The sequence below is a fragment of the Emiliania huxleyi genome (genome assembly GCF_000372725.1).
Source record: "Emiliania huxleyi CCMP1516 chromosome Unknown EMIHUscaffold_124, whole genome shotgun sequence".
NCBI lineage: Eukaryota > Haptophyta > Isochrysidales > Noelaerhabdaceae > Emiliania > Emiliania huxleyi.
In genome coordinates this window covers 76,595-101,360 of record NW_005201349.1, presented here as the reverse complement: position 1 = coordinate 101,360, position 24,766 = coordinate 76,595, and the positions used below count along the sequence as shown (strand labels likewise).

Genomic DNA, 24,766 nt, shown 5'->3' with positions numbered 1-24,766 from the left:
GCCGCGCCGCCGGTGGCGTAGGACCGCTCGGCGGCCATCACGCCGGCCGCGGTGGCGAAAGACTGGGGCATGACGAACAGGTCGACCGCCCCTTCCAGACCCGACTCGCGGTTGGAGGTGGCAGGTGTATATTATTTTTGCTTGGCCGGACATCATGATGAAATTCTGCAAAAACCTGACCGGCCCCTGCCCTGCCCCTACCTACCTACCTACCTACCTACCTTACTTATGGGAAACTAAAAAAGAAATCACGGGGTGGGTGAAGGTGGGGTACTATACCAACTAAAGTGATGGCTGGTGGTACTATCCTGCAACCACAGTCCTTCCTGTGACATGGCAACTCTCAAGCCCTACAAAGATCAACGACTTGGGGAGGGTTGACATCGTGATTTGGGCGGAAAAATTCTTTTTCTGCTGTGAAAATTCCGGCGTGAGAGAGGGAAAAACCCGACGGGAGGGCCCAGACCCTACCCTACCTACCCCATCATGATGTCCGGCCAAGCAAAAATAATATACACCTGGAGGTGGCGGGATTTACGAAAAAAGAAAAAAATTCGCGTTCTCGAGGTGGATATCCTTTGGCCGCGTTGGGTAGCGAGGATTGGTGTAACCCGAGCCACGGAGGCGTGTTTTCTGACGGCCGACCGTCAGTGCACGGAGTTGCCACTTCTCCGACTGCCCCGGCTAGTTCCCGAGGTCGTCGGGTGTGACCCCTTCGTCCCCCGAGACCTAGCGCGGGTGGGTTGGAGGGGCCTCAGAAAGGCGCGCAAGCACGCCCTACGTCTTCCCCTCCTCCCCATCGGGCCGCGTGAGCGGCCACGCCTCGCAGATTCGTTTTCGCGCCTGGGTCAGGCGCGCGGGGCATCCCCCGGGTCGCTCGACCAGCGATCCGAAGAGTGGCCGCTATGCGAAGGAAAGAGTGGGGCCCTCGGGGTACGCCTCGTCCGGCCCCCTCCGAGGGGGGGAGGGAATTGCGGGGTCCCCACGGGCGCCTCAGTTCGGCCCTCCCGAGGGGGGGAGGGGGAGCAAGGGGGTGGGGGGATCGGGGCGGGGGGGAGGGGTCTCGGGTTTCGAGTGGCTAAACTTGCCCTTTCGGGATTTTTTGAAAAAAAGAAAAAACACTCCTGATTGACCGTCGCCAACTGTCATGTCGGTAGCCGCTCTGCACCGCTCGAAAAAAAGAATTTTTTAGGTGTGTGTGAGTGCGCGTCTTTTTTCTTTCTTATACATGTAAAATGAACTCGGGGGCACGGGACGCGGCACAAACGGCGCCGGGTTTCTTTCTTTCTCTCTGAGAGTGTGTGTGTGAGCGCTGGCGTTGGGGTTCACCTCCTCTGCTCGCGGTGCTGCGCGCGCAGTTCACCTTCCTCTGCTCCAAGCGGGCTAGGGCTCCATCCCCGCGAACAATGGCGCCGGCGCGCGATGCTATCCTGCAGGCGGTCCAGAGAGGCAACGAGGCGGCGGCGCGGGCCTATCTCGCTGACGGCGGCGACCCGAGCGCAGCCTTCACCCAAGGCCCGGTTGCCGGGCTGACGCTGCTAATGGCCGCCTCCAACTTTGGCCAGCCCGGCATGGTCGACCTGCTCCTGGAGCATGGCGCATCCCTGGACGCGCGGGCGAGCAACGGAATGACTGCGCTCATGGCGGCCGCCTACTTCGGCGAGGCTGCGATCGTGCGCAAATTGCTGCGGGGCGGGGCAAACACTCGGCTGCGCAATGAGAGCGGGCTGACCGCGATGGAGATCGCACACCGGAGGGGACACGCCGAGTGCGTGAAGGCCTTCAGGCCGCAAGGAGGCCACAAGGTGCTGCCCCGGGACGTGCACGCGGCAGAGGGGATGTTGGAGTGTAAGGTCCCCGAGGAGGTCTGGAGGGCGGCCGAGCGAGGCAGGGAGGCGACGGTTGAGGCTTGGGTCGACAGCGGCGGCCAGATGGACGCAACGTTCCTGTGTGACGGCGTGGACGACACCACGATGCTGATGCTTGCCGCCGGCAACGGCCATGAGCGTCTGGTCGAGACGTTTCTGCAGCGCGGTGCGGACCTGGAGCTGTGCGACGCGAGGGGCAAGACGGCGCTGCAGTATGCGAGGCAGGCAGGCCACACCGAGTGCGCAAAGCTGATCGAGGAGCAAGCAAGGGCGGCGAGGGCGGCGAAGGAGACGGAGGCGAAGCGGCGAGGCGAGACGCCTTTTGGCGGACATGGAGGTTGGGCTTTGTCATCACACACCTGGTTGTGCCTAGGCGACGCGCTTCTGGCGGAGCTCGAGGCGGAGAAGGAGGCGGAAGACAAGAAGAAGGAAAGCAAGAAGGGAAAGAAGAAGAAGAAGAAGGGGAAGGGCAGGGCAGGGTCGTCGCAGGCGCACGGCGAGGCGGCGGGTGAGGCGGACTTGGCAGAGGTGGATGCAGAGGTGGCGGCGCCCGAGGCGGAGAAGGAGGCGGGAGTGCCTGTCCGCTGCCTCGGCGAGGCGACGGCGAGGCTGAGTGTAGTGCCAGAGGGACAGGCACTAGAGGAGCCATCACCGGAGGTTGGCGCCGCTGCTCCGGCCGACCTCGCCGAGTCCTTTGCGCCGCCATCGGAGTCGCCGTCGCAGCTTGCTGCCGCGGCCCCCGATGAGGACTCGATCGGACCCGAGGACCCGAGCTCCGACTCCGTCTCCGACGATGCGGTGTCGGGAGAGCCCCAGCCAGCGGTGGCGACCGTCTCGCTCGCCAACGCCGACTTCGACACTGGCCGGGCGGTTGTTCCTGAGTCCACCCTCGGCGGCGAGACCACATGCATCGTGTGTTTTACCAGGCCGAAGACGCACATCGCCGTGCCATGTGGGCACCAGTGCGCGTGCGGCGCTTGCGCGGATCGGATGCGCGACTGCCCGTACTGCCGCGAGCCGGTGATGATGTGGATGCTGCAGCGCCTCGTGTAGGAGATGACATCCGTGTCGAGGCGAACGCGTCGTTGCAATTAGCGGTTATCGATAAAGGGGGAACGGAGGCTCGCCGGGAGCGAATCACCGCACAGTTCTTTTATGCGAGAGACGTCGTAAAGGTTCTCCACGCACCGCTGTGGCGTGTGGCAAGGGACGACGCCGCGCGAGCCGGCTCGACGGTGAACGAGCTAGCATGCGGGGAGAGCGGCATTTGTGCACACGGAGCAGAATGGTATGCATTGCCGTTCTCAACGGACTACGGAGTCGCATAGGCGGTCCTGGCCTAAAATTAGGAGAAATAAAACAGACAACCCAAGGGAGGGATGGGAGGACGGCACGCCGCCACCACACGGGCCTGGCCAGTGTGGAGGATAAAATTCTTTTATGCGCTGCTGTCGGCAGCCGCCGGCGCGGCTCTGCGCGATCTCTCCGTGCATGTTGACCACCCCCACTCTCTCGGCCGCGCACAAGAAGGGAGGCCACACCATGCAGTCGTGCGAGGGAGTTTTGTTGTAATTTTTTTGCCTACCCCATCATACGCCGGGACACGAGTGAGCACGCTGCTCCGACCCCCCCCCCCCCCCGGCACGTCCTCTCCGATGACTAGACATGTGCGCGGCATTGCCTAGGGGTGGGGTGGTGGGGCCTATTGGGGCATCAATGGCTTGTTGTAGTGGATATGAGTTGTGGGCGTGTCTCGCTGGCTTTCGCCAGCCTTTGCAGGCATCCTAAGTTCGGCAGCTCAGCCTCCTCTGCGCCAGGGATCGCGCGGGGCGCAGCACGCCCTGTGTCGTCTGCGCGAGATCCTAGTCCCTGGTTCACCGAGGCGCCCCCTACAGGGAGTCAGCTCAGCCGCGTTCCTTGTAGTGTGATGCCTTTAAGTCTTTAGGTGTTTGTTGTGCTAGCTTGTGAGGCCTTGACGAACCTGATCTCTCGTGCGTGAGTCGTCGCCTCTTCTGTGGTGAGGTGGTCGAGTCCCACTCTCCTTAGTTCTTCATTCACTCGCCTGCTCAGTCGTAGTCTGCCGTAGTAGTCAATCGTCCCCATGGGTTCTACTTTGTCGCTTATTTCTTTCATGGTCGAATCGCTGACTCGGTCGCTCTTGCGTCTTATTCGTCGGAGCCTAGTTCTGGCCTCCCCCGAGTACGCTTGCATGTTTCTCACTAATAGGTTCAAGACCGCCTTCCAGGTTTGTCCGGGTTTGATGTCTTCTTCTTCGTAGAAGGAGACTATTATTTGGTTCCACATGTGTTGGTGATTTCCCTTCTTTCATGAGATTGATCGCGTCTCGGACCTCGTGCTTGTTGAATGGTTTGCCCATATCTTTGGCATCGGCGTCCGAGAAGCGCTGTCCTTCCTCTAGTTTAGTCAGTAAGATGTCTCGTTTTTGTTTTATGGTTTGTTTTGGTCCAAACAGCCATTGATAGTATCTCGCTAGTTCGTCGCATATTTCATCCGGGTCCGTCGTGACCCCGTTTTTCTCATCTGGCTTGTCCCAGTCGGGTGTGCGGTGTAGGGAGGAGATGGTTCTCGACGCGTGCCCCGGCTGGAGCTTTCGAAAGAAGCTCTTCGTGGGACGTTGTTTGAGCTCGGCCTTGCGTCTCTCGATCTCGGCGTTGGCTTTTCTTTTCGCTAAGGCTTCCGCGTATCTTTCGTGTAGTTTGGCCATCCTTCGGGTGATCGCCGGGGATGATTGGTCTTTGTAAGATTTTTCCATTCGTGCGATCCCTCTCTTGATCAGCTCGGCTGCGTCTGGTGTGTGTCGCTTTCTCCTGGTTTCCTGGTGGAGATGGGCTGTCGTTTGCTCGATAGCTTCTGTGAATTTGGCTGCCTCGGCCTCGTTTTTCTTGCCCGCATAGGCCTTCTTCCATATTTCTTGAATTTCTTTGTGTATTTTTGGGTCGTTGAAAAGGGTCTCGTCTATTTTGATTTCTCCCTTCGGTGGTGTCGTGGAGGAAGGTGTCTCGATCTCTAGCACGACGGGGTGGTGATCGGATTTGGCGCTTCCAACGAAGAGGTTGGGGTCTGGCTCTATTCTGACTATGTGAAAGAGGGAGAAGTGTCTTCGTATGTAGAATCTGTCGATTCTTGTGTAGTTTGTTCCGTGTCTCCGGGTGAATCCGCTCTTAGCCTCGTAGCCGTGAAATTTCCTATAAGCGTCCGTGAGGCCTTTTTTGGATGCTTCTGCCCTCCAAGCTTTAAACCCTGCGTTTGCTGTGTATTCCCCCTTCTCACAGTCGATGAGGGGGTCGTCGAGCATGTTGAAGTCCCCTGCTATGATTCCTCCTCTGCTTAGGTACCCGTTTTTGGATATCTCTTCTATCATCTGTTGTCGAGGTGCGTCCTTGGAGTGAAAATAGAAGTTCTGCAGCTTCGCCAGGTAGCCTTCTATTTGCACTGGTACCGAGATATATCGTGAGCCGCATCCTTTCACTGGTGGATGCTTTCACTCTTCTAAGTGGCTGAAAAAAACAATCAATTGTTTTTTTTTTTGAGCCCCTACGCCCTCGGGACGCGCACCGCGCTACTGCTCCCGGGCCAGGGGTGTAAGGGAACACACTAGGGCACACCAGGGCCAGTCTAGCCGGCCTTATCCCGCCCACAGCCTTCGAAAACGCACAAAAATCGCACCGCCGGAGCCGCGGCGAATCGCCGCCGGAGGCCGCGTGTCGCGCCACCGACGGCCGCACATCGCACCCCCGGCTCCGCGCCGCTGCTCCACCGCGCCGGCCATCCAGCGCGCACCCCCCAAGCTGCTGGTGCCCTCTTAAAGGGCCACAAAGCCTCGAAAGGAGCCGTCGACCGTCACCTAACAGAGGGGTGTCGGCCCCGGGCTCGCCGCTCTTGCGAGCGGTCGGCGGCGTCTAGGGCGGAGCCAGCGGTAGTAGCGGTGGTGCCGGCGTGTGCCGTGACGGAGGGGGTGGCGGCGGGGCGCGGACGGCGGGGTGCGGCGGCCGAGGCTCGAGCGGGGGGGCGGCAGCGGTGGCACCATCGTCGGCGGAAGTTCGACCTGGCGGGTGAGAGGTGGGAGGCGCCGAGGGCGGAACCGCTGCGGACGCGGCGAGGTTGGAGGCGCAGAGGCCGAGGCGGCACGGGCGGCGGCGCCGACGGCACTGCAGCGCCGGTGCAGCGCCGGGGAGGGCGGCTGAGGTGGCGCGGACGGCGGTGGCGAGAAGGCGGGCGGAAGCTTAGACGGGTGGTGGTGGAGGAGGAGGCGGCAAAATCACGGGCGAAGCGCCGAGGGGGGCAGCGGAGGCGGTGCACCAGCGGTGGGGAGGGTAGCTACGGCGGCGGGGTAGCGGCCAGCATCGCCAGGGGGGCGGGAGGTGCCGCGGGTGCCGCACGGGCGGCGGCGGCCGTGCCGGTGATGGCGCCTGGGAAAGGGGAGGCGCGGGTCTGAGAGGCGGACGCGCGGGCGGGAGAGGTGAGTGAGACCACGCAGGCGGCTGCGGTAGCGTCGCGCCGTGCGGGAGGGGCGCCGGCGCAACCACGGCGGCAGCCGAGGCGGCTCATCGCGCCGTACAGAGGCTCCGGGGAGGCGCGCCGTGCGGCGGCGCACCGCTGGATCGCCGCGACAAAGTGTAGCCGAGGCGGGGCGGGAAGCGCCCGAGCCGGCCGTTGGGGCGGCGCCGACGCCGCCCAGGATGCCGTGGGCCGATGGTGCGGAGGAGCGGCCGCTCCCCCTCTCGGGGCGGCCGCAAAACCTGTGCAGGAGCAGCACGCCGAGAACGCGCCTGCTGGGGGTGAGGTGCCTAATGTGAGATTGCGGCCGCCGCAGTGGCCACTTTCTCCCTCCAAAGTGCATGTGCCTTGGGAAGGGGGTGCAAGCACACCTCCGCTACTCGGAATATAGGGTCACCGGACTCGTTCGCGAGCGAGCGCGGGTAGACGGCGGCGTGCGCAAAGCGACGGCTCGCGCGCGACCGCGGGCTTGCGCGTCGGCCGTGCGCGGGCAGAGGGTGCTGAGGGGCGAGCGGTGGCGGTCGCTCGCCCGGGCAACCCGCGCGCGGGCGGCGCGCCGCAGCGGGGAGCGCCCAGGGGCGCGGCGCGGCTGGCTGCGAGCGGGCGCTTGACATCGTTTTTGAGCAGAGATAGCCCAAAAATATACCGCCGGATCAAGCACACAGTGGCGGGGTGCGGGGTCCGGTGCGGTGCGTGCAATCGTGTGTTTGGCGTCATGTTGTGTGTGCCTTCGCTTGTTTCTATTCAAGCGTCCTACGCGGGGACTATCGCTACGCCAGGGAAGACAAGGGCGTCGAAGTGCAGCTGCTGCTGTTCGAATCGTTCGGCAGGTTCGGAAAGGGGGTCCGTGAGATCCTCCGGAAGGCGGCGGACGTGCTACAGAACAAGCTGACGCGGGCCCAGTACCTCGATGAGGTGACTTGGACCACCAAGAGCTGGCTGGGGCTGCAGAAGCAGCGCATCTCAGTCGTTCTTCACACGGCCATCGCAGAGCAGGTCGTGAATGAGCTTGCCTGTGTGTGGCGGGGGTGGGCGGGTGCACGGAGCTAAGTGCCTCGCCGCCCTCGCAGGAGTCGCTTAGGCGGCTCCCGTGGTGTACCTGTGTTAGTGCCAGTGCGCGCCAGTCCCGTGCCCAGTGTTGTGCGAGGGAGTTTTGTTGTAAAATTCTATTCAAGGCCTAGGTAATGGCTCATACCACGGCTCTGCAGCCTCACACACGCCCGTTTCAGCCACAGACACCGCCGGCACGCACTCCCACTTCACACATGCTCAAACACAACCCCACCAAAGCACAGCCCTGCTCAGAATTGGCAAGGGCTATCACTTGGTGACCCAGGCAGCCTTTGGCTCGCCACTGCACTCGGCTCCTCTCAATGCGTGTCGGGCACCCCCCACGACAGCACGCCGACGGCAAGCTTTGACGCCCGTCTGGTGGACCTGCTGTGGCCACAGCCGCCCCTCACATGCAGCTCGCACCATGACTCGACACCGGGCCCGCTCATCCCGGTCGTGGCGGCGTGTGTGAAGGATGCGCGGCCAAGCCGCTGGCTGGCGCCGCTTGAACGTCCGAGATGGCCGCAGCACAGGCCACGCGTCGCGCCGCCGGCCAAGCCCAGCCTCTCGGCGGTCGAGTTGGTCGAGCTGGCGGGCGGAGAGCCGCCAAGAGGGCAGCAGCGGGGCGTGAGAGGCCGTGCGAGCTTGCGCTAGCGCAAGCGCTAGCGCTTCGGGCGATTCGATTAGGCGGCCTCCTTGGCCATAGAGAGAGAGAATTCTTGATACGAAACCACGACGACACACACCAGTCGACTCGCATCGGTTGCCTCCATGAACGGCGGAGCTATTCTCGCGTCCACACCACACCTGGCTCCAACGTGGACACGCCCATAGCTGGGGACACTACTAGGTCACGCATGGCATCAGAAGTTTTATCTCTGGGCCCCGAAAGGCATCTCTAGCAGCGTCGTTACGCATGCGCCCTCCCCTCCTGGGCGCATACGCCTCACGTCTCGACAGAGCATAAGCCCTTGGCGTGTGACGAGACGAGTTCTTCGCCATCGCAGCGAGCAGCAAGCCTCTCTCTCTCTCTCTCTCTCTCTCTCTCTCTCTCTCTCTCTCTCTCTCTCTCTCTCTCTCTCTCTCTCTCTCTCTCTCTCTCTTGGCCATACGAAACTCGAGTAGCTCGAAAAGAAAAAGAAAGCGGGGTTTTGTGGGCCGCGGCTGTCGGGGCAGACGGCCCGAATACGCCATGCGCTCCACCTTCTACCGCGGCGCGTACGCCAATAGCGGCGTCGTCGGCAGCATCGCCGTCCGCACCCTCGCCAACAACGCTCACGTTTCCGCAGCGCATGCGCCGAGCAGCCTCCGCAGCGACTCACCGCTCAGCCAAGACATGGCCCTCCGTGCAGAGTACCGGCGGTGGCGGCGCGGCGGCGGCGGCGGCGGCGGCGGCGCGTCCTCGCTGGGCGCGCGCACCCCGCTCTGCGGGGTGGCCACCGCCACGGCGCACCCTGCTCCCGCCCCCGCGGACTCCTCGGCCTCCGCCCCGTCGCTGCCGCGTCTGCACCGCGACTTTCTGCCCGGCCGCGTGCTGGGCAGGGGCGCCTTTGGTGTCGTGGTCGCCGCGCGCAGCCGCGCCGCGCCGCAAGACGAGTTTGCCATCAAGGTGGTCGCCTGGCCGGCAGACGTGGACGCGGCGGCGCTCGCCGAGGTGCGGGCGCTCGCGTCTATGCCCCCGTCCGACGACTTGCTCCGCTACTACGGCGCGTGGGTGGAGGCGGGCGGAGACTGGGTCCGCGCCCTCTCATCCTCCCCGCGCGGCGGCGCGGGCGGGCGCGTGGGCGAGGCCAGCTGCTTGAGTGACTTCAGCGTCGGCAGCAGCGGCAGCGGCGGCAGCAGCGGCAGCAGCGGCAGCAGCGGCAGCAGCGGCAGCAGCGGCAGCAGAAGTGGCATCGGAGGTGATGTCGGCTGCAGCATCCGCACCACCGCACAGGTTGCGCCGGCGTCTGGCGGCGGCCAGGCGCGCCGCGCCCTCGACACACGCGCACTCTCCGCCAGTCGACGCGCGCGCAGCCCTGCGCGCGCTGCTCGCTGCTCCTCACGTGCCAGCGCCTTTGGGCTGCGCGGCGAGGAGAACGGCCGGACCCCCTCCCTCCCTCCCTCCCTCCCTCACCGGTCTCCGCACACTGCGGACGAGCTTTTAGACCCTTCTCGGACCCTTCTCGGACCCTTCTCGGACCCTTCTCGGACCCTTCTCGGACCCTTCTCGGACCCTTCTCGGACCCTTCTCGGACCCTTCTCGGACCCTTCCCTGCAGGTGGTCTCCGCACTGCGCGACGAGCTCGGACTGCGCCGGAGCGCGGGCGCGCAGCTACGCCTGCAGACGCTGATCAGCCAGGGCGAGAGCTGTGACGGGGAGCGTGGCCTGCCATCTGTAGGCGCGCGTGGCTCTAGTTCCAGATGGACGAGCTTCGGAACCTTCTCGGACCCTTCTCGGACCCTTCTCGGACCCTTCCGTAGGCGCGTGGCTCTTTCTCCAGATGGAGCTCTGCCCCTACCCCACCCTCGCGCACTGGCTCTCGCATGGCGGCGGGCGGCAGCAGAGGCAGCAGCGCGCGGCGGCGGACGGGGCGGCGGCGGACGGGGCAGCGGTGCCCGACGCGACGCGGTGGCAGAGGGGCTGCGGCGCGGCTGTGGGTGCGAGCAGCGTCTCTTCACGCCCCTCGGGTGCGGCCGTAGGTGGTTGTGGGTCCGCGGCGTGGCCTCCGGACTCGAGGCGGTCCACGCGGCGGGCTGGGTGCGCGAGATTCGCCGAGATTCGCCGAGATTCGCCGAGATTCGCCGGGAGTACTCGAGAGGACTCGCGATGCTCGTAGCCGCAGCGGGGCGGGTGCGCGACGCAGGAATCGGCTCAAAGCCCCCCCCCCCCCCCCCCCCCCCACACACACACACACCACCACCACCACCCCACCCCACCCCACCCCGCCCCAGCCGACTCTTCCCTCCCCTCCCTCTCCGCTCCTCTCCACCCTCCTCCCACCGCCCACCTCGCTGCGACATGCGCCGCGCGCAGGTGCACAACGACGTCAAGCCGGCGAACATCTTTGCGTGCCCCGCCACCGGCGCCGTCAAGCTGGCCGACTTTGGCTGCTGCGCGCGCACGGGGTCGCTGGCGGCTGCGGGAGGCGCGGCCACGCCCGCCCAAGACTGCCGCCCTCCGGCTCTCGGGCCCCAGATTGCTCGCTCTGGCCCTTGCTGCAGGCACGCCCGCCTACGCGCCGCCCGAGCGCCTCTGCGGCGACCCCCGGCCGGCGGACCCGAGCAGCGACGTCTTCTCGTTCGGCGTGGTGGTGGCGGAGGTCTTCGGCCAGTTCGCAACCTCGATGGAGCGCGCAGAAGCCGTGATGCGGCTGATGGCGCCGCCGCCCGCCGCCGGCGCGCCGGCCGCGGACCTCTCGCCCTCCGCGCGGCTGGCGAGGGCGATGCTGCGCCGGGACGACGCGCAGCGGCCGAGCGCGGCGGAGGTACGACGAGAGGCGGCGGAGGCGCACGCAGCTGCGGCGAGCGTCTGATCGTCTTTTTTTGTCCTGCGCTGTCGAGCGCGAGCGCGAGCGCGCTGCCGCCTGTGGATTATATCTTTCGAGATCCGCGAGGTTTGCGCGGCTTATGCGGAGCGTGTTTTTCTTCGAATAATCGGCGTCTCCACCAAGCACCAAACCACGAAACCAAGCGCGCCGCGTCCATTGCAACACCGCCCCCGGCCCCCCGCGCCCCCGGTCCCCGGAGCCGGGGCCGGAGCGCGCGGAGGCTCGCCAGAGTCCAGCACACTCAACACAGTGCACAGAGCGCAATCCCTCCTCAAGAGTCTGGCACAGCCGTGTGCACCGACACCCGTCACCCCCTGCGAGCCCGTGCCGAGACTCTAGCCCACGCATCATGCGGCTTTACATCCAGATGCTCACAGGCGGCAACAGGAACAGCATGGGCCGCGCACGAAACGCTTAGCGCTGCATCTCTTCGCCCTCCGGTCCGCCGGCCTGGCCGTTCAGGTCCATCTTAACGTCCACAGACGAAACGCACTCGGCCGCCTTCCCGCGATAGATGTTCTTGTTGCGAGCGGCGTCGATCACCTCAACGGTGCAGCAGAGGCATGCCGGGCAGCACTTGGGGTACATTGTGGTGGTGCAGTGGCAAAGGATGCACGCGATGCCGACCGTCTTGACGCCGCAGCAAGAGGGGCAGCACTCGCAGGTGGTGCAACACTTGGGCGGGCAGGTGATGTCGCAGCACGTGCACGACGGAGGGCAGGGCCAGCACGTGCACGTCGGGCACGGGCACGGGAGGCAGTCGCACTTTGGCGGGCACGTGATGTCGCACCAAGTGCACGACGGAGGGCAGCAGGTGCACGTTGGGCAGGAGCAGGTCGGGCAGCCGGAGCCGATGTTGGAGCAGCACTCGGGCGGGCACTGAATGCAGCAGCACTTGCAGCTGGGCGGGCAGCACGAGCAGGCCAGGCCCTTGACGTGGAGAAGGCAGCATGGGTCGGGCCCAAAGGCGCACTGGGGTGGGCATGCGCAGAGCAGGGGCGTCTGCCAAGCGTCAAACGTGTACTGCGGCGGCAGGTCCTTGGCCGCCTCCTTGGCCGCCTGGGCCTGCAGGACCTTCTCCTCGGTCCTCACCTTGAGCGCCCGTGTTGTCTCGACTACCAAGCAGCCCTCTTCGTTGGGCTCGAGCTCCATCTCCTGGCCGGGCTTGACGTAGACGTCGCCGACCTTTAGAGCCATCGACGTATAGCCATCCGCATAAGATTCCGCGACAGTCGCGGAAACCGCAACGATGCGCCTCTTTTCATGCAATTGCCCGCCGATATACAAACCATATAGCGCATATGTCTTATATAAGACTTGAGTCTAGATAAAAAGCGTGACACGCGAGCATTGTCTGGTAAGTAACCAGATACAACATACCGCGCAAACCCTGTCAGCAGAGTCCTCCTACGGGAATGTAGAGAGAGTTTTGTGTACGTAAAGAGCCACATACAACGAACGAGAGAGAGTAAGCTAAAAGTACGTACAACGAAAAACCCGGCTAGTGACTGAGTGAGTCCAAGCGTTTCGGACAGCGTCCTTCTTGCTCCCGCATCAGCCACGGCGGCTTCTCCCGCCTTCTAATTGGTTGTAGGTATTTCTAATTGGTAGGTAGGTAGAGGGGGGAGACCCAAGATGCATCCAGATCGAGGCTGCTGCAGTCAGATGCAGCGGCGCTCGACTTTTAGATATGATGCCGAGATCAGTCGCCAGTTCAATGCGTTTCGGCCCGGAATTTGCCGTTAGTTCGGGCCGGTGTGTTGCAGCCCGCCACAGCCCAGCACAACTCCGTACGTCCGCGACAACATGCTCTCAATCGCTCCCGCCATTCACCTCGGCGCCCAGTGCGGCCCCAAGATCGAGCTCGCCACCGTCAAGTTCGGCCCCTACCCGGGCTACGGGCAGGCTACGGGGGCCCCTTCTCGTCGGTCACTGGCAAGGTCACCCTGTATTCGGACGGGGATGGCGTGCAGGCCTGCTTCCCGAGCCGTCGCCCCACCCTGCCCATTGCTGTCCGTGGTTTCGATCACACCCCCACGCCTTCCTACCCACAGACCTTCGTCTACGATCTGTCGGGCCTCGACACGGGCTGCACCGGCACCGACCCACTCGAACTCTCCGGCAACGCGTGCGGCATCCACATCCACTCTGGCTTCACCTGCTCCAGCGCCTCCGAGGTCGGGGGGCACTATTACCAACCCCCCGCGGCCGACCCGTGGTCCGACGGCGGCATGGGCGCGGACTACGTCGCGTTTTACAGCACGACAATCGGAACCGCCTCGGGCAACTTTGACGCCGACACGGGCGCGACTACGAGCGACCTGCTGGGCCGGGCCTTTGTCGTCCACGACGCAAACGGCGGGCGCATCGCGTGCGCGCTGATGGAGCCCGTGGTGGACCCGCTGTGCGTGACCAATTTTGCAACCTACCCCGGCTACTACGGCGCCTTCCCCGACGCGACGGGTGTCATCACGATGGTTACCGTGGACAAGACCACGCAGTACTTCGACTATACGCTCAAGGGCCTCGACCTCGGCACACCGCGCACAGCCCTCGACCACGCCCGTGCCCGCGCCCGCGCCCGCGCCCGCGCCCGCGCCCTCGCCCGCGTCCAGCCCATTCTCCGTCCGCGCCACGCACAGGCTGCGCTGGCGGGTACAACGCCTCGTTCGGCAACTCGTGTGGCCTTCACATCCACTCGGGCTCCTCGTGCGAGGCCGCCAGCGAGGTTGGCGGGCACTACGCCACGAACGGCTTCGCCGACCCGTGGACGGAGAAGAGCCTCTCCTACGTCTCCTCCACCAACGGCAACGCGGAGGGGAAGCTGTCCGCCGTCATGGGCGGCACCTCGCTCGATGTGCTCGGCAAGGCCTTTGTGGTGCACGGGTACGACGGCGGCCGCATCGCGTGCGGCACGCTCGAGTACTGCGACCCCTGCGGGCCGCCACCGCCGCCGGCAAACGTGTGCATGCCGTGGTGCAAGAACAACCCCGACAAGCACTGCCCCAAAACCCAGCTTTGCGGCAGCTGCTACTTCTGCTACCACTAGAGATGCGCTCTCTTCCTCTCCACAACCAAGGTCCCGGGGCCTGAGGCGAAGCCGTGTGACTCCTCCGCGAGCTACTCGCAGCCGTCTTCTCGCCTCGCAAATTTGTGCCTTCACCTTTTCAATTTTCGCGTTCTTCTGCGCCGTGGCGCGTGCAACGATACCCGGCGTGCAGCGCCTGTGGTACAGCGTGGGTGCGTGCAGTTGGTGGCCCCCCCCCCCCCACCCCGGGCCGGTGGTGTGCGGCCGTGCAGCGTGCTTTTGGCTCTTACCTGGACACGATTATGTGGCCTGTTCGTGAGCTGCACCTGTCCTCATTCATTTTGTTTTTGTTGTTTGAGCCTGCAGATGCGGTGTGCATGTCCATTGGTGTGATGTCTCTCGATCTGTTCTCGCTCGCGCGGCCTTCAAGATTCTTTTTCCCTCCCTTTTCGCGTGTTTGGACTGGCTCAGTACCGCTCGTAAAATTCTTTTCTTCGGCGGACGTGCACTTGAGGCAAACCCCACTTTGGGACCTGTTTGAGGCGGTGTGACGGCTCTCACAGGGCACGGGAAGCTCGCCCGCCGTGTCTGCGTGGCCCGCCCGACCCGCGGGGAACGGCGCGCGCCCCTCCCGGCGGAGCTGGGTGCGGCAGACGGGCCCACGGGTCGGTTCCGGGCCGATTTGGGGCCGTTCTGTCTAGTTATGGGTCAAAATCGAGCTAGACAGTTAAATATCTCGCCCCCACGGATGAAACTTTTTGAATTTTCTGGCCACGATCGTCGACCGGGCCCGTGAGGCCACGGGAACGCCCTCGGATTGTACAGCACCCTCCACTAGCCACAACCGTGGGCCCTCAACCGCGTATCGGTGTCGCCGCAAAATAGCCTTCAGACGCTGTCCAGTCGTTATAAATCGGCCAATCTGGCCCCTCTGCCACAAGTTTTGCTTTGGGACGCACCGTAGCACGGTGGAGTCGAGATCCGGCGCGCAACCATCAAAAGTTTCATCAATCGGGCCCGGCTAGACCTGCCACCGGAGGCGCGCAAAATGGAGGCGATTTTGTGGTGGTAAAGCGCAAGATGGCCAGAACGGGGCGCCGCGCGCTCGGGAGCGCTCGCCGCTCGCAGGCCAACTCCTCCCCAGCACGGTGCGTGCGTGCGCTCAGGTTGAACTCGATGCCGCGACTTCACAGCCTCCGCCGTGAAGCTTGCAGCACGCCGAGGGCGGACGCTTTTCGGCGCCATGGTTTTGGCGCAGTGCTTCGCCGGCTGTCATCCCAGTCCATGGTCGCTCCACATCGATTCCCAGGCGTGCCCGCACGCTCCTCAGGGGAGTGGGCACGCCTCTTGCTATCCTGAAGCGCGCGTCAAGCCCGCTCGACCGTGAGCTTGCTCAGCGAACAGTTTTTCAACAGACGTTGAGCGACGGGCGTGAATCTCCCACACACTCGCCAACTCCTGACTGAGCAGGCCTAGTACCCACGTGATAGCCCCACTGATCCATCCCATGCGATCAGGCGCCGCTCGGACCCCATCTTCGAGCAGGATTCCTCGCGGCAACACAACTCGGCGCTCTCGATGTGCGCGCTAGGCAGTCTCAACGCCGATTACTGCCGAGCGCGCACGACTCGTCGGCGTACCGGCGTGCCGCTGGCATACTACGCGACGGTGGAGGCGCGTGGGCTTGCTCAAAAGGCATGCATCTGTCGGAGAGTGTGCCGCAAGACCTGATGTGCCTCCGCTCCAGGTGTGGGGCAGTTCGATGGATCCAGCCCAGCGACCTCCACGTGACGATTGAGGACTGCTCTTCCCCTTCGGCCGAGCCTCCAGTCCCTGCCACCGTGCACTGGCGCCAGCGAGCTGCGTTTACATCCCGCACGCGCGATCGGCAGTCGAGTTACAACCCGCAGCTGTGCTGTGTGCGCGCGCACTCGAAAGTGGTTCGGCGATCTCTCGGCGACCACTCGTCGACTCGCGCTCGGACGCGAGGTGCGTGCTCGCCTGCCTCCCCCGGGAAGGACACGGCCATTTCCAGCGAGATCTGTGGAATCATCCTCACCACCCTGCCCTCACGCCACCCAACCCGTCCGGCTGCTGCCATACTGGGACGTGAGTGCAATATTTGTGCTGCCCTCGCCATCCGACGCGTGTGCTCCGCTCCCTGCAGGCGGGGATCGCCGTCGCGCACCAACACGCTTCGTCCGGGAGGCGCGCGGCGCGACCCGCGTTGCGAGAGCGTCGGCGGAGCCCGCGTGCTGGCCCTCTCCGGGACCGCCGCCGGGGCCCAGAGGGCGCAGATTCGGCCCCCCAGGGTCAAAGAGGGCGGTTCTGACACCGCCAAGCGGTGCTTTCGTGGACCCCACGAGCTCGCGTTCATCCCTTCAAAAATATTTATTTACCCGCAGTTTGCCTCAAGTGGACGTGCCGTACAGAACAAGCTGACGCGGGCCCAGTACCTCGATGAGGTGATTTGGACCACTAAGAACTGGCTGGGGCCTGCCAGATCGTACATCCGAGCGCTTTTTTCCGATTTGACATTTGTGAGATGTGTCCTGCGTGTGCGGTGTGTCAGGCGTGTTTACGGTGTTATTCGCACACGTCTCGCACATGGACATGGACATGCCGCGCCGCCGTCAGCCGCGAAGAGCGGGGTCTCAGTCTGCATGACATGTTGCTTATGGGCATTTGAAGGGGCTATCATCCGGGTCGGGATCGAAGACTGGCCGCGCTGCGGCGGGCATAAGAGCACCCGGGGCGCGCTTGTGGCGACGGCCGCAGCAGCGCCAGCAGAGGAAGCAGAGGCAGAGCGTCAATGAGACTGCGACGCTGCCCGCAACCAGCGGCACCAGCCACGCTTGTCCGTCATTGGCATCGGCGGAGAGGAAGCTTACATCCGCGATGGGCAGGGACGGTGGCATGGGTGGGGGTGGTGAGGGTGGGCTGCTCGGCGGGGTCGCGGGAGGCGCCGATGGAGGCGTGGCGGTGCACTCGACCCGCTTGTAGATGTCCTTGCCGAGGCGGCAGTTGTTGGCGACGTCTGACGTCCCACAACTGCCGTTACCGTCGCAAAATGAGTTGAGCGATGTGCCACCGCTGCAGCCACGAATGATTGCCGAGGTCCAGGGGCAGCCCGAGCTCTCGACAAGCATCAAGCAGGTCCCACAGTCGTCCCAGCCGGCGTCGCAACTGGCGCATTCGATTGGTTGCATCCCAAAGCTGCGCCGGGGTGGCCTGCCGCAGCACAGAGCAGCACAGAGCAATGGTCGCGGCTTATTGGGCGACAAGGAAGGACGGTAAAGAAGAAATTTTGTGCGCGCGCGGGTCGAGATCACGCCCGGCAGTCCTAGCAGAGAGTCCGAGCAAAATGGTCGGGTAGCGGCAAAAAGAATTTGCAGGCTGCAAGAAATTGTGTTATGCGCCCTAGCTTTTTTATTCGCACTAGGAATCCTACGGGCGAGTAGAGGCCCCCCGCACACGGGGTTCGATTGGCATCGCCCTCTCGTGGTCGGGGGCGTGGCTGCCCGGCTCGTTGCCGAGCGGCGTGCCTCTACTCGCCCGCTCCCAGGCCATTGCGCTGGAGGCCACGCAAAGAGCGTCGACGCTACGGACTCGCAGGTTGTGCCGCCACACAGATCGCTGATGAGGCTACGTCCTGAGCGGCTCCTCAACCTCGCAGCGCCGCTGCTCGTGACGCTGGCGATTTCCTTCTTCTGTTTTCACGAGCTGGGCTTTAGCTGGCGGTGGTCGATCCCGGCAGGCCTCTTCACGGCTGTTAGGATGCAAAAACGTGGCTTCATCTAGGTCCGGATTACGCTGCACGGCATATACAGTGTCACACGTGATGCTTTCGTCGTCCGTCATTGACCCATTGACGTCTTTTACAAATACACCGCAGTCACGTGTGATAGACGAGGATATACGACACGGGCAGCGCCGCTCACTCCGACGCGGCAGGCAGTACGTCACCATAAGCGTCTGTGCTGTACCATCGCATCTGCGCGTCGCCCCACCGCCGGCGGAGCGCCGCCTCCTCGCGCGCCGCTGCGGCGCCGTCGCCGAGCAGGAGCAGCGCCCGCCAGAAGCGGTAGGAGCCCTGCCAATCGTACGGCGCGGCGAGCGCGGCGGAGGCGTTGTACGCGGCCGCCGCGCCGGCCAGGTCGCCCTTTGCCTGCAGGATCATCCCCGACCAGAGGTGCGGCTCCGGGCGGGTGGGGTGGAGGTGCTGCGAGACGGAGACGTCCATGACGACCGCCTCGGTGATGCCCGGCTTCTGGCTCGGCTCGTCGGCCGGCTTGAGCAGCTCGTGGTGGTCGATCAGCAGCTTGCGCACCGGGTACCTGCGGACGCGCCGTGGACGTGTGGGTGGACGTGTCAGGCGGACGTGTGGGTGGACGTGTCGGCGGACGTGTCGGAGGACGTGTCGGAGGGTGGCGGAGTGGAGGCGGGCAGAGTGGAGGCGGCGGTATCGACCGGCGGGGTGGGCGTTCCTCGGGGCGGTGGTGGAGGCAGCGGCCGGGGCGGGGAGGGAGGAAGGTTCTCGGAAGGTTCGCGCACAGGTCGGCGAAGAGGGTGCGCATGAGCCGCGGGACCTGCAGGACGGCTCGAGGGAGGGTCTCGGAAGGCGTCTCTCGGAAGGCGTCTCTCGTGCAGGCGGGGGAGCCGCGGCGCCTCCGGGTTGTTGCGCTCTCGCGTGCGCATCTTGGAGTCCTTCTTTGTAGCGGTACTGGGTGAGGAAGTCGTCCAGCTTGTGCGGCAGCAGCGGCAGCCGCGTCAGCTGCAGCCTAATCTCAGAGACGCAGCGAGCTGTCGGACACAGCACCGAGTCGAGCGGCAGCCGCTCCGTGAGCTGCAGCCAGAAGGCCCAGTCTTCGTGCCCCTTTGGGAGCGCCTCGTCGAAGCCGTGCGGCGTCGCTAGCCAGAGGTCCTACCGTTCACTCGAGCAGTGACGAGGCCTCAAGCGGCTAGCCCTAAGACCCGCCGTACAAACACCGCGGACACGGGGGCTTGACCTCTGGGCTTACCTCTGGGCTTGACCTCTGGGCGAGTGCAGCCGAGTGCGTGGCTTGCTGACGGGCGAGGGAGAATGGACTCGCACCCACGCCAGAGGCGGGACACGGACTCGGCATCTAGCCCGCGCTCCTTCCTCCACAGAGTCATCAGCGGGAGCGGGCCGTTGACCAGCGCGTTGTCGGCGCGGAGGGGCGGCACCGTCCACTGCCAGCGCGAGCCGTCGAAGAACTGCTGGTTGGCATACACGTAACACGAGGTTGGTGCGCGGCACTAGCGCGACCTGATCATATCCAATGCAGCTGTGGATCGCGTCGGCGACACCAAACCGCGCTTAGGGGACGCCGTAGGGTTATGAGGGCCGGATAAACATGTGAAAACGGGACGCGCTCCAACTATTCCCCTCCGTCGCGCGCGCCGCGCGCGCGCTGCCGCCGCCGCCGCCGCCGCCCCCTCCTCGCCGTCTTCCCCACCCCTACCCTCGGTTGCGCGCACGCGCGCGCCGCGCGCTGCGCCCCCCGCCCGCGCCCACGCCCCCCCCCGCTCCCACCCAAGCGCGAAGCGCCCCTTGGGTGTGCTGCGAAGTGGAACCGATCGAGAGGTGGCAGAAGCCGCCGTGTGTGACACATATTGCGGCACGTGAGTGAGACAGAGCCCCGGCGCGCGCAGCTCGCGGCGCGGGCGTTTTTGCAAAGATGAAAACGGGACATACCTAAACATGAAAACGGGACGCGCTTTCCCCTTCGTGGGCAATTTTTCCGCGTCGACAGCCTTCGCCAGAGCTCGGCAGGCGATGCTGTCCCTCTCCTGCATCTCCGCCGCCGGCCTGGTGGCCGGCCCAGCGCGGTACGCCACCGCCCCTTCCCGCGCCTTCGTGCGTGCGGCTGTCGCTGTGGAGAACGCGGCACCGGCTGGCTTCTACTGGGGATACGATTCATCCGACCCAGCCGCTGAGCTGGTCGAGCCTGAGCCCACTCCGCTTGACCGGCTCTCCTTTGGCCGGTTCGACGCCTCCAGCGACGCCATCAGCATAGATGAAGTGCACACGGCGCAGGCCAACTGGGCGAGCGCCATCAAAACCATCTCGGCGGTGCACGCCGAGGGTGGCGATTTTGTCGACATGGCGGCCACCGCGGCGGGCGAGCTGTACGGCTATGGCAAGACGAACGTGCTCTTCAAGCCGACCAAGGCGACGGAGCACCCCTTCCGCCCGACGGCGGAGGAGGCGATGTCGTACTTTGTCGGCGCCGAGGCGATGAAGAACGACGCCTTCAAGGGCGAGGACGCCGGCTTTGCGATCAACGGCGGCCGCGGCTGGAAGGACGTCACCTTCCGCAACCACCAGGTGAGCAGACGCCACGCCTGGGATCCGGCCGAGGCCGCGTCGGGAGAGCGCGGCAGCCGGGCTGGTGGCGCCCGGTTCGGGAGCTTTTTTGCCCGTGCCCCTGCTCCGCCTTGCTCCGCCCCTGCTCCACCCTGCTCCGCGCCGGCGCAGCGAGGAAACCCCTTCCCCTGCGCCAGGTCGAGCTCCTGGGCGACTCGGCCATCGCGATGGGCGACTACGTCTTCGTCGACGCCACCTCGGGCGACGAGGTGCGCGTCGAGTACACCTTTGGCTACCGCAAGGTGTGTGGTGCGTGTGCACCGAGCACCCTGTCAGGGCTCTGCACGCCTCTGCAAGTCACCTCGCCGCCTCCGCCCTCCCCGCCACCACCCAGCCCGCCACCACTCAGCCCGCCGCCGCCCAGCCCTTCGCCGCCCTGCCCACCGCCACCACTGAGTCCGCCACCGCCGGCACCACCCTCTCTGCCACCGCCGCCCCTGCTTCCGCCGTCCCCACCCGCCATGACCACCCGCCCCGATGGCCGCCAGAATGAGGACGGCAAGTGCCGCATCTTCTTGCACCACTCGTCGGTGCCGTACGCGGCGGGCCCGGCGGCGGGCCCGGCGGCGGTGACGGAGGCGGAGGTGCTGGCGGCGCAGAAGCTGTGGGCGGACTCGATCGCCTCCATCTCCAAGGTGTACGCCGAGAAGGGCGACTACGTCGCGGCGGCGGGCGAGGCGGCGGGCCAGCTGTACGGCTACGGCCACACCGACGTGCTCTTCAAGCCGACCAAGGCGACGGAGCACCCCTTCCGCCCGACGGCGGAGGAGGCGATGTCGTACTTTGTCGGCGCCGAGGCGATGAAGAATGACGCCTTCAAGGGCGAGGACGCCGGCTTCGCGATCAACGGCGGCCGCGGCTGGAAGGACGTGACGTTCCGCAACCACCAGATCAAGTGCTACGGCGAGGTGGCGCACGCGATGGGCGACTACGTCTTCGTCGACGCCACCTCGGGCGACAAGGTGCGCGTCGAGTACACCTTTGGCTACAAGCGGTGCGGCGACGGCAAGGTGCGCATCTACCTCCACCACTCGTCGGTGCCGTACGCGGCGGCGCCGGCGGCGCCGGCCGCGGCGCCGGCGGTCGGCAAGGGCGAGGTGAAGCCCGCCGCCAAGGCGAAGAAGGCAAAGGCTGCTAAGGCTTAGGTAGGAGTACGGCGTGCGCCTTGCGGCGTGTGCCGGGTGCGGAGATGCACGTGGCTGTGTGTGGCCACCAATATTCCATGTGCGCGCGGACCTTCCGTCGTCCCCGCGGCGCCCACACTCGGGTGAGCCGTGGGTCCGCCGGTCCGCCCGCGGTCTCGCGGCGTGCCGTGCCCTTGTGCCTTGAGCGCGCTTGCGGACTTTGGTCTTTGCGCGAGGGGATGGCGGATGTGATATTCGTCTCCAGAGACTCACAAAAGACTATGGCATAGATTCACTATGATTCTATGGAGAAAGAAGCGACCGCCTCCCCGCCTCCGCGGTCTCTCCGAAGGGAAAGCGGCGGGTCGGAAAATATCTAGGAAAATATCAACGCGCGGAATGTACAAAGCATACAAGAAGAGGAGAAAGAAGAGGAGAAACACCAGTGATGACGAAACAGAAGCTAGCGCGGACGAGAGCAGGGCAGACCCGGGGACGGCGGAGCCGGAGCAGACGGCATCGGCCGCCGAGGGAACGTTGGGAAGAGGCACGAGGGAGGGCGGCGACCTCAACCGACTATGGAGGACCCGTCACCAGACGACGCAGGGCAGACGATGTGGAGGCGGAGCAGACGCGCAGGGCGAGACGAGGGAGGGAGCAGGACTTTGCGGAGATCAGCAGGAGGATGTACGACGAGATTAGGAGCAGCAGGGACCCGAGGGACCATGTGGAAGACGGCTAGTGCTACATAAGTCCCCTATCGTGGTGGAGGAGACGACCCCGGCTAGTCGCCGGCCACACCCACAAAGAACCCTGCACAAAGATCGCACGGGCGGGGACCTGTTCCTTTTTACCCATCTCACAGTAGAGGTGTCCGTTTTTATTTATTTTATCTCCGGTCTCCGGTCTCCTCTCCGCACTCCGCCCCACTCCGCACACTAGGACGGCGACCGCTGTCTGTGCCCTTCTCATGAACATGTACTAGACCTTTTGAAGTATAGCAAAGGGGGTAGAACACTCCCAGAACGAAGTGCCTGATCGACTGTCAGGCCAGCGGCGTGACAGGAGGAAGGCACCACGACCCCAGGGTGGGTGGGTGGGATACAAACAAGCCGACGGACAGCGAGAGACTGCAGCGCACGAGCTAGCACAAGCACAGAGGAACGCTCTGCAGCTACCACGAGGATCTCAAGTTTCGTAATCTCTCGAGTCGTTACAGACTCGGGGGGGGATCTGTAACCCGAGTGGTCAGAATTGGTTCCCCACAATATCAGCTCAATATCGAAGGTTCTCCTTCGCTCCCTCTGATCCTCCTCGCTCCCCTCAAAGCTCGAGGAAGGTTCGCGTTCCCTCTTCGAGATCATCTCTTGCTCCCCCCGCGGTGGGGAGCATGATAACGTCGTGGGGGGTCGGACCCCCCCTCATTAGCGTTCGGTGCACAATATTCGCTGTATGTCGGCGACCTAAAGCTCGGCGGCCGTCGCTCGCGCCGGCCGACTCCCTGTCCGGCGGCGGGGGCGGGGCGCTTCCGCGACATCGCGCCAGGCCGCGCCTCTCTCCACTCTCGGTGCACGTCGCTGTGCGCGGTGGCGGCCCCCGACCCCGCGGGACCGGAATATACCACAAATGGGTGAAAAGGAAATCGTGACAAGACGAGACAGCAGACACGATCGTGCGGCGCAACACCCAACCCGCAAACCGCGAGCGCGCATGGGGCGCGACCCAATCTACCCCACTCGAGCCCGCTACAGACGTAAGGCCACTCTCGGGAGCGTGCCTCCCAGGCTTCGTGTGATGCCGCGCCTCGATCCCCCCCCTCTCGGGGAGGGGGCGGAGCGTCGACGCGGAGCTCAGTCGCCGCACACGTGGGACTTGGAGGTCAGGATGAGGCCGACGATGAGGCCATAGAGACCGAGCGCCTAGGGGCGGATGCGCGCGGGCGCGCGTCGTCAGCACGTGCGCACGCGCGGGCCGAGCGGCGCTGCGCGGCGGGAGGCGATGGGGCCGCGGAGTCGGCCACAGCGGGCGGAGCGGGGATGTGCGCGCGCCTCTGCGAAGATGAGAATCAGCACCATGCCGACGTAGAGCTTGGCCTGCTGCGCGTTGGCGCGTACGCCCGCGTCGCCGACGATGCCAATCGCGATGCCCGCGGCGAGGCCGCTGCGAGGGGGGGGGGAGGGGGGGGGGGGGGGAGGCTTCCATCCGGAGAGGTGGAGAGGAGGGATGGAGGGAGGGGGTTGGGGCGGCACACACCTTAGCCCGCACGCAAGGCCCGCCGCGAGGTGCGCGAAGCCGGTGAAGGAGGAGTACTTTGTCGTACCCTCGCTCGTCGGCGGCATGACTGCGGTCGGTCGGAGGAGGGGGTTGGGAGGGCGGCCAACGGCTGTGGCGGCGCAGTCGGCAGGCGCGGGAGAGGCCGCGCGTGCACCTCCGTTGGCAATGATGACTGCGATGATGAGGCCGTAGATGCCGAGCACGCCCGCCATGACCACGGGGATGATGGACTTCATGATCAGGTCCGGCTTCATCACGCCCATCGACGACACCCCAACGCCAGACTTTGCAGTGCCGTACGCGGCGCCCAGGTCTGCGGCGCGCATGGGAGGGGACCGTCGGCTTGTGTGGCGGGAGGCTCGGTCGGTCGTGCGGCAAGAGGCGAGGGGCAGCGGCGCCGCAGCGCGGCCAGGCCCACGCTCGCGCATCGGTCACGCGCGCGGGGCACAACTTTGCTGAGAATCCAGCGCGGGTGCGCAAAATCCACAGGCCGCTGGAGCATCCCCCCCCCGTGCGCTGGTGCGACGCGGGAGCACGCGCGAGGGCGGCCGGCTGGGTGGGAGGCGACGCACTCGCAAAGATGAGCGCCACGGCGGCGCCCATGAAGCCAAAGAAGGGCGCGGTCGCTGGGCAGAGCGCGTCGATGGTGCCGGGCATTTTGCAGCGATGCGGGAGGGTCCTGCGAAGGGAGCGGCCCGCGCGTGAGGCGGGATGTGCCCTTGTGCCCTCGGCGCACGCAGACTGCGGTGTGTGGGTGTACGGCGCCGCGCGTGCGTGCGCAGGGGAGCACACACAGCGCTGTCCGAAGCAGACACAGGCAGAAAGAAGAATTTTACGACAAACGCGCACACTGACACTTTCACTGACTGGCACTAACACAGGTACAACACAGAAAGAAGAAATCGCCGCTGGTTGTCTGACTGTGATTCACCTTCGATACATACAAAGGAAGAACGTGAAATCCCCCCCCCCCCCCCCCC

General features: G+C 65.0%; 8 protein-coding genes across 8 annotated transcripts; 4 read left to right on the top strand and 4 right to left on the bottom strand.

Annotated features, from left to right (window-relative positions):
• Window positions 1-2,199: 2,199 nt before the first annotated feature.
• Window positions 2,200-2,921, top strand: EMIHUDRAFT_225349 (hypothetical protein; the record flags this gene model as incomplete). The annotated part of the gene is made up of 2 exons (XM_005789868.1): window positions 2,200-2,205; window positions 2,358-2,921. 2 exons carry the CDS (start codon window positions 2,200-2,202, stop codon window positions 2,919-2,921), a joined length of 570 nt encoding a protein of 189 aa, XP_005789925.1.
• A 3,806-nt stretch (window positions 2,922-6,727) lies between these two features.
• EMIHUDRAFT_225348 (hypothetical protein) lies at window positions 6,728-7,807 on the top strand (the record flags this gene model as incomplete). Its single annotated transcript, XM_005789867.1, has 5 exons — window positions 6,728-6,900; window positions 7,014-7,058; window positions 7,136-7,382; window positions 7,457-7,479; window positions 7,723-7,807. The coding sequence occupies 5 exons, from the start codon at window positions 6,728-6,730 to the stop codon at window positions 7,805-7,807; spliced, it is 573 nt and encodes a 190-aa protein (XP_005789924.1).
• Window positions 7,808-8,631: 824 nt separating this feature from the next.
• On the top strand, window positions 8,632-10,954 carry EMIHUDRAFT_109744 (hypothetical protein; the record flags this gene model as incomplete). Its single annotated transcript, XM_005789866.1, has 6 exons — window positions 8,632-9,375; window positions 9,700-9,790; window positions 9,903-10,050; window positions 10,122-10,179; window positions 10,456-10,547; window positions 10,618-10,954. 6 exons carry the CDS (start codon window positions 8,632-8,634, stop codon window positions 10,952-10,954), a joined length of 1,470 nt encoding a protein of 489 aa, XP_005789923.1.
• Window positions 10,955-11,383: 429 nt separating this feature from the next.
• On the bottom strand, window positions 11,384-12,166 carry EMIHUDRAFT_109743 (hypothetical protein; the record flags this gene model as incomplete). Its single annotated transcript, XM_005789865.1, has 1 exon — window positions 11,384-12,166. The coding sequence occupies one exon, from the start codon at window positions 12,164-12,166 to the stop codon at window positions 11,384-11,386; it is 783 nt and encodes a 260-aa protein (XP_005789922.1).
• Window positions 12,167-16,374: 4,208 nt separating this feature from the next.
• On the bottom strand, window positions 16,375-17,279 carry EMIHUDRAFT_440350 (hypothetical protein). Its single transcript, XM_005789864.1, has one exon. It carries the CDS (start codon window positions 17,204-17,206, stop codon window positions 16,673-16,675), a length of 534 nt encoding a protein of 177 aa, XP_005789921.1. The 5' UTR covers window positions 17,207-17,279; the 3' UTR covers window positions 16,375-16,672.
• A 655-nt stretch (window positions 17,280-17,934) lies between these two features.
• EMIHUDRAFT_225343 (hypothetical protein) lies at window positions 17,935-19,724 on the bottom strand (the record flags this gene model as incomplete). The annotated part of the gene is made up of 5 exons (XM_005789863.1): window positions 17,935-18,334; window positions 18,552-18,586; window positions 18,817-18,921; window positions 19,113-19,277; window positions 19,632-19,724. 5 exons carry the CDS (start codon window positions 19,722-19,724, stop codon window positions 17,935-17,937), a joined length of 798 nt encoding a protein of 265 aa, XP_005789920.1.
• Window positions 19,725-19,797: 73 nt separating this feature from the next.
• On the top strand, window positions 19,798-21,533 carry EMIHUDRAFT_109740 (hypothetical protein; the record flags this gene model as incomplete). Its single annotated transcript, XM_005789862.1, has 3 exons — window positions 19,798-20,349; window positions 20,526-20,630; window positions 20,877-21,533. The coding sequence occupies 3 exons, from the start codon at window positions 19,798-19,800 to the stop codon at window positions 21,531-21,533; spliced, it is 1,314 nt and encodes a 437-aa protein (XP_005789919.1).
• Window positions 21,534-23,124: 1,591 nt separating this feature from the next.
• ATPVC3 (vacuolar H+-ATPase, subunit C) lies at window positions 23,125-24,465 on the bottom strand. The gene is made up of 5 exons (XM_005789941.1): window positions 24,359-24,465; window positions 23,941-24,099; window positions 23,766-23,853; window positions 23,561-23,672; window positions 23,125-23,431 (listed from the first exon to the last, which is right to left on the bottom strand). Exons 1-5 carry the CDS (start codon window positions 24,441-24,443, stop codon window positions 23,363-23,365), a joined length of 513 nt encoding a protein of 170 aa, XP_005789998.1. The 5' UTR covers window positions 24,444-24,465; the 3' UTR covers window positions 23,125-23,362.
• Window positions 24,466-24,766: the final 301 nt, after the last annotated feature.

Coding starts and splice junctions, on each gene's coding strand:
- ATPVC3 (XM_005789941.1), bottom strand. CDS start 24,443: ATGCCCGGCACCATCGACGCGCTCTGCCCAGCGACCGCGCCCTTCTTT. Junction 24,100..24,358: donor CGTGGCGCTCATCTTTGCGA/GTGCGTCGCCTC, acceptor TGCGCGCCGCAG/ACCTGGGCGCCGCGTACGGC. Junction 23,854..23,940: donor AGTCATCATTGCCAACGGAG/GTGCACGCGCGG, acceptor GACCGACCGCAG/TCATGCCGCCGACGAGCGAG.
- EMIHUDRAFT_440350 (XM_005789864.1), bottom strand. CDS start 17,206: ATGCAACCAATCGAATGCGCCAGTTGCGACGCCGGCTGGGACGACTGT.